The sequence below is a fragment of the Dryas octopetala genome, chromosome 9 (genome assembly GCF_963921425.1).
Source record: "Dryas octopetala chromosome 9, drDryOcto1.1, whole genome shotgun sequence".
In the NCBI taxonomy this organism is placed as follows: Eukaryota; Viridiplantae; Streptophyta; class Magnoliopsida; order Rosales; family Rosaceae; genus Dryas; species Dryas octopetala.
The window spans coordinates 6367093-6373952 of record NC_141374.1 but is presented as its reverse complement, the minus strand read 5'-3'; the positions used below and the strand labels follow the sequence as shown (position 1 = coordinate 6373952).

At 38.7% G+C, this 6860-nt stretch overlaps 1 protein-coding gene across 1 annotated transcript; it reads left to right on the top strand.

The window, feature by feature from the left end:
- The first annotated feature begins 4964 nt into the window (after positions 1-4964).
- ITPK1 (Inositol 1,3,4-trisphosphate 5/6-kinase family protein) lies at positions 4965-6511 on the top strand. Its single transcript, XM_086257482.1, has one exon. The coding sequence runs from the start codon at positions 5173-5175 to the stop codon at positions 6259-6261; it is 1089 nt and encodes a 362-aa protein (XP_086113608.1). The 5' UTR covers positions 4965-5172; the 3' UTR covers positions 6262-6511.
- Positions 6512-6860: the final 349 nt, after the last annotated feature.

Sequence of the window (6860 nt, the reverse complement as noted above, 5' to 3'; positions counted from 1 at the left end):
AGACAAATGGGTACATATTGGGCCTAGAATTCAAAAAATCATTGAGAAAAACAAAATGGACAGTGGCTCATGTGTTTCATACCTTGCTGGTGATAAGACCTACCAAGTGTTTCATATTGGTGGATTTTCGTTCACTGCTGGTTTGGCAACCAACACATGCACCTGTAAGATATGAGACCTAACTGAGATTCCATGTTGCCATGCAATTTCTACAATCTAGAAAAGACAAGAGGATCCAATTTAGTATGTGAATGAATGCTACAAGAAAAAAGGCATACATGAGAGCATATCAACCTTATATTAGGCCCATGGCTAGTCATGAGTTCTGGCCCAGATCTAACAACACACAAGTCATGCGCCCTGCTTATCACAAACAGACTGGGAAGCCCAAAAAGACCAGGATTAGAGAGCATAATGAGCCACCACCACCATCACAAGCTCAATCCAGACTACCTAGGCATTATGTAAAGATAAAATGCAAAAAATGTGGCCAAGAAGGCCACAATATTAGGTCTTGTGGTAGAATAAGGGACAAGGAAGCTCAACCAATAAACAGATTAGAACTTGTCAACTTTAATGTTTGTGTTGTTAAAATTACTGCTGAATTATTAATTTTTGTGGTTAATGCAGCCTGAAGCAGAATCCAATTCACATGCCACTGAGCAAACTTCATATTCAACACTAGTGGTACTCTAGTTTAACTTTTATGACATTGTGCATGAATTAAGCAGTCTTGTTGGTTGTCATTTTGTATGATTTTTCTAACACTGAATTGATGTACTAGGTGCAAACACCACAAAATGAGTCCATTAAGGTTGCTAGAGTAAGTCAAGCAACTAAAACTCAGCCAACAATTGTGCAAAGGAGAAAAAGCTCAGTAAGTATTGTTTTTAGGGATTTGGGTGGTGTGATCTTGGGCTTTATATGTGATAAAATTCATATTGTGGATGTGTTTGTAGGTTCAAAGAGGAGGCAGAGTGACAAGACAAATAGGTAGACCCAATCCATCATATTCACAGCCTTTGCCCCAACATGACACGAGTGGATCCCAATCTCAGCCTCAATACCCTCCATTTGGTTCACAACCTCTGCCCCATACCAGTGGAAGTGGTTTCTTAACAAAGAACAAGAGAGTAATGTCCCCTGCAAAGAAGCAGCTGCAGAAGAAAACCACGCACGCAACACTGAAAAAGTCAATCCCTTGGATGCCTTGACATGAATAAATGTGGGAAGAAATGCTTGTTAAGGATTTTGAACTCATTGTGGCAGAGTGTTTGGTTCATTAGTCTATTCTGTTTTTGAGATGTATATGTTTCGAAACTCTGCCAATGTTTATATACTCATTTGGAGATGTGTATGTTCTAAAACTTGTAGGTCCACATGATTATTTTGGAAGTCTGCTAATATCATTTTGTATTTTGGGATGAATTTGAGATGGAAAAATGTTGGTGAAATGTGGAAGTGCAAAATTTGCCTATGTTTGATGGTCATTTATTTACATAAATTATGGTCAAATTATGCATCAATGAAGTTTCAATTGTGCATCCAATTGTGCATCAATAAAACTCCAATTATGTTAAAATTACTACAACTTTCATATTATGCTAATTTTTTAGAGAGGTAAACATTAAACAAGCTCATTTATTAATTAATTATGTTGGTGTAGTTGTACTCTGTAAAACACCATGTTGGTCCAATTTGTAAAACAACAAGTTGGTCTTCTTTCAACACCTCGCAGAGTTAGAATTCTACTATGCTCTTACTTTGCTGATGAATGCCTTTCATTTGGAAAAGCATCACAAATTGAATATTAATGCCTTTTCTTGAAGTTTCTCTAACTTTATTTAGTTACATTCTCTGCATCCAGTTTTAAACACTAGCTTTCTCTTTTGTTTCTAGACCAAAGATTTAATTTCAAAAATCAAATTGTTTTTAAACAAAAGATACCACTCAGTAGTATCTACCATTACTCCACTCAAACAACATTTTATTTGATAATTTGAGTAATCTTAATATTGGGCAGAGGTGGATGACGCTGATAATTTGAGTAATCCTAATATTGGGGATTGGTGGACGACACTGTTAGCAGCGGTGGACAACGCTATGAGCAGCAGTGGACGACGATATGAGCAACGATGGAAAATAGTATGAGGAGCGGTGCAGCACGACATCGTCATCCATCACAGATACTTCGTGGGTTAGCGACTAATGGCCCAAACTGCAGTTATGAGTAAAAATGGTGGGTTTTGGAGGGAAAGAACCCCAAAAATGGCAGGATTCTAATAGGTTAGGGAAGGGGGGAGGCGCCAAATCTGGTATAGTGATGGTTTAGACATAAAATGACAAAAAAGCCCCTTAAAAGGGGGTCACGTGCGCAGCACATGGACAATTTTAACGAAAGTTTAAACAAAATGAGCTTGAGGTCCTACATTGCAACAAATATTTAATTCAAGTGGTAAATTGACACAATTTTTTTTTAGTTGGTAAAGTGAGATTGAGGTCAAAGTTCAAGTGGGTAAAGTGTAAAAAAGCCAAGAAAAAAGATACTAACAAAATTACTTGCTTTTGAAGCCGGTAACCAAGTTTTATACTCGACCATTTTCCAATTGGTTCTTCTTGAGTTTTTTCTTTTGGGCCCTAAAGGAAATGAGAATGAATTTTATTCTATTTTTGTAGCTAATTGTCTTATCTCATTTTTTGATTTATGTATATTTTCCTCTTAGTACTCAAAACCCATTATCACCATCTCAATTTGCAACATTGGAAATTCCAATATTTGAGAAATATTTCCATTAGACTATAACATTTTTTTTTTTTATGCCTTACACTTTTAAAATTCCAATTTACCAAATACTTAATATATTACCTTACTTCATAGTTTAATTTTGATATAGCAGAACTAGAATTGATTATTTTAGAAATCGAAACAATACCAAAATATTGGCCATTAGCCAAAAATTCACAACCAAATTTTCCTTAATGAATAACTGTTTCAAATGAACTTCCGACATGGTTTATAAGATAGTGAATATCTTCCACAATTTCCAAATAAACCAAGGTAATCATTACTTTCCAGGAATAGAACCCAATGACGAGCTTTAAATCACCCTTATGTTTAATATGCGTTAAAAAATATGAGTAAAGGCCCATTGGAGACCATCACAAAACACAATATGTTATATCATGGATCGATCAAGATTCTTAGAGCCAATGATCAACATATGAAATATTGAATCTTGAGCACAAAATTATAGACAATAACAAAATAAAGTGCAACAGTCAAACTATCAAACTTAACATATGAGATTGAAGTGGTAAGTTCAGTTGATGAATTTGCTTGATATGTTCCTTGCACTCAAGCAATAAGCTTCACAATAGGCAATAAAGGCCTTAGCACCATGGAAAAAACAAATATAGAATGGATGAAAAACTTTAATGATGTCATTACGATGTTCCAAAATATATCAAGAAAAACGTTTTGTTTGAAAACAAGAGATGCAACAAATCCCAAATATATGTATTTTGTAGAGTGCTTTTAGAGATGATTTTTTTTTTTTTAATATGATCTTGCAAAAAACCCAAATATGAAAACAATTGGGCTAAATAAATTATTTTTGTTATTTTGAATAAGATCATGTATGGAAACCCTCAAAACACTGAACCTCGAGACTTTATCTCGAGCCCTAAATAGTGTTGGACCTTACTAAAATTATGACCTCATTCCCTTAAATCTTCAAAGCTCAAACCCTAAACTCTTGAGCCAAAGATCTTGATTCCCAAGAATTTTAGCTCTCGACATCAAAATTCAAACTCTAGATTTAGATTTAGTGCCTTAAACCATGGATCCAAACTCATACCCTAAACCACGAGCCTTGAGTGTAGAACAACAAGCCACAAATCCAGAGTCCCAAGCACAAGTTCAAACCTCAAGCCTTGATCCCCAAACCTCAAACTTTTGCCCTTACCTATACTCCAAACTTTAGATCATATGTCTTGAGAAATATTGAGTTTCAAAACTTAAACATTTATTTACAACATGAAAGATTTTTTTAGAAATGCTAGCTGTACTTTTATTGTGCCTTCTCTTTACTCATGTCTATTCCATAGTGCAGCCCCATGATAAGAAATGTTCATTTTCTAGAACACCTTTTAATTAATATTAGCTCTGTAAAAATTAACTAAATTGAAAATTCTTTAATTATTTAGCTGTTATAAAATAAATAGATGATAAATTAACAATTACCCAAATCATCTATTTATTTAATGACAGTTATATTATTAAATAACTTTTAATTTAGTTAATTTTTTATAAAAATAATTTTTAAAAAATAATTTAAAAATAAATAGTTCTGATCATAATTGCAAATTAGACGAGAGAAGAGAGAAGGCAGCTAAACTTTCTTGAGGATTTTTTGTATTTTGGCCGATACAACATGAAAGATACTTGTCACACAACAAACGTAACCACAACCAACCCGCGTGCCAATGGTGGATTTTGGGTCCACGTGGCAATGAAAGAATAGGGCGGAGCTGGAGATGTCACGTCTGCAAATTGCACGGATTTATACCAACATGTAAGCATAATTCTAGTCTTTAGCAAATTCGTAATGAAGAGCCGTCCAAATGAGTTGATGAGACCGCCCCGGGCGGGTCAGGCCCGGCCCCAAGGCCCAATTACACACATTTACTCCATAATCCAAGTCCACATCGTCGACTCTCACCGTCAATTTAGCTCAATTCGAACCGTCCGTTTCTCTCACACGCCAGGCCCCACCTCCTATCTCACACGCGCTTCTCTGCTCGGCGCGAATCCGCATCTCCACCAGAGAATATGCCACGTGTAAACCCTCACCCCTCCCTGTATACACACCCGGTCATTTTATCAATCCCCTTGCTTCCGAACCCTAGTCGAAGCTATATATATCCACACCTCCTTCTGTGTCTCACCTCTCCCCTTGCTATCCCGCTCGCTATGCAAAATTTCGATTTCTTCGAGGCTCCAAAAACAACCAAGAACTCATAAAAATTTAAGAAAGAAAAAGAAAAAAGAAAAAGAAAAATTCAAAGACGCCAATTAGGGTCATGTATTCAAAACCATGAATGCGAATGCGCTGGTTATATGAGCGTTTTGTATAGCATTCTGTGGAGGATTCGTTGTGTTGCGATAATTCAATGGCGGAGCGGAGGTTCGGCGTAGGCTACGCTTTGTTGCCGAAGAAGCAGCAGAGCTTCATCCAAGAGTCGCTGGTGGACCTAGCGAGATCGCACGGCATCGATCTCGTGCGGATCGACACGGAGCGGCCGCTGGCGGATCAGGGGCCGTTCGATTGCGTGCTGCACAAGCTGTACGGCGAGGATTGGCGGCGGCAGCTGCAGGAGTTTCGGGTTCGCTACCCGAATGCGGTGGTGATCGACGCGCCGGAAGCGATCGAGCGGCTGCACAACCGGATTTCGATGCTGCAGGTGGTCTCGGAGCTGAGAATCGAGCACGAGAGCGACACGTTCGGGATTCCGAAGCAGATTGTGATCTACGACAAGGAGACGCTGTTCGATCGCGAGGCCTGGGAGGGCCTCAAGTTCCCGGTCATCGCGAAGCCGCTCGTCGCCGACGGCAGCGCCAAGTCGCACAAAATGGCCCTCATTTTCAACCACGACGGGCTCGACAACCTCAAGCCACCGATTGTGCTCCAAGAATTCGTGAACCACGGCGGCGTCATCTTCAAGGTGTACGTCGTCGGAGAGCATGTGAAATGCGTGAAGCGGAAATCGCTCCCGGACGTGTCGGAGGAAGAGAAATTGGGGAACTTGCAGGGCTTGTTGTCGTTCTCGCAGATTTCCAATCTTGCGTCAAACGAGAGAACGGACGACAAGTACTACGAGTTGATGCATTTGGACGACACCGAGATGCCGCCACAGAGTTTCATCACTGATATTGCAAGAGGGTTGCAGCGGGCGATGAAGTTGAACCTGTTTAACTTCGATGTGATTCGGGACGCGAGGTTTGGGAACCGCTATTTGATAATTGACATTAATTACTTTCCTGGGTATGCCAAAATGCCGGGCTACGAGACCGTTCTGACTGATTTCTTTTGCGATATCGTGCGAAAGAAAGCGAAAGATGATGGGGTGGAGGTGGAGAAGGGTGGGTTGGATAGTTGTAAGGTGCTTAGTTGTGACAAGGAAGTGAGGAAAGTTGTAAGTAGCGATGGGGATGATGCGGCTGGTCTCAGCATAGAAGAGGAGAACCCAATTCAAGTTTAAAAAGGCAAAGGCAAAGGCCGGTGTGACTTGTTCGATGGTCGATGGCAGTGTGAGTTGCACATTAGGGTTTTAGATAGCAGTTGGGGTACAGTGCTGAAATGAGTAGGGTTGGTTCTTGGTTTTAGTTTTTAACTTGTTGACAACAAGATTACATCCTGTTCAGTGTTGATCGTGTATATTCCATTCCATCCACCAAAATGCTCTGGAGAAGGTACTTCTCAAAATACCTCTGCTGAAGTTTTATCCTTTTTAGAAAAGTCAAGTTGTAATCTGAGGCTTTAAAATCTTTCCTTGCGTAGAAACTGTCTAGTCTGTGCTTTAGGCACCTTTTAGTAAATGGATTTTGGCCATTTTGTTAATGATTTTTTCATTTTTATTTTTTTTCTTGCTTTTTAATTTTGTTAATTTATTGAATTTTATGATACCTTTTCCTTCTCTGTTCTTGAACTAATTTATTCGTTTATAGTTGTTTGATGTGGCTCTGATGGGTTGGTTTGATCTCTAGATAATACTATGTCAATCAATTTCTACCAGAAAATAAAAACTAAGAAACAGTAAATGCCGTAGCTTTTTTATCTAATCCTTGTTTCGTTTGGAAT

Bases quoted from the DNA above. Each gene is read 5' to 3' on its own strand.
- ITPK1 (XM_086257482.1), top strand. From the start codon at position 5,173: ATGGCGGAGCGGAGGTTCGGCGTAGGCTACGCTTTGTTGCCGAAGAAG.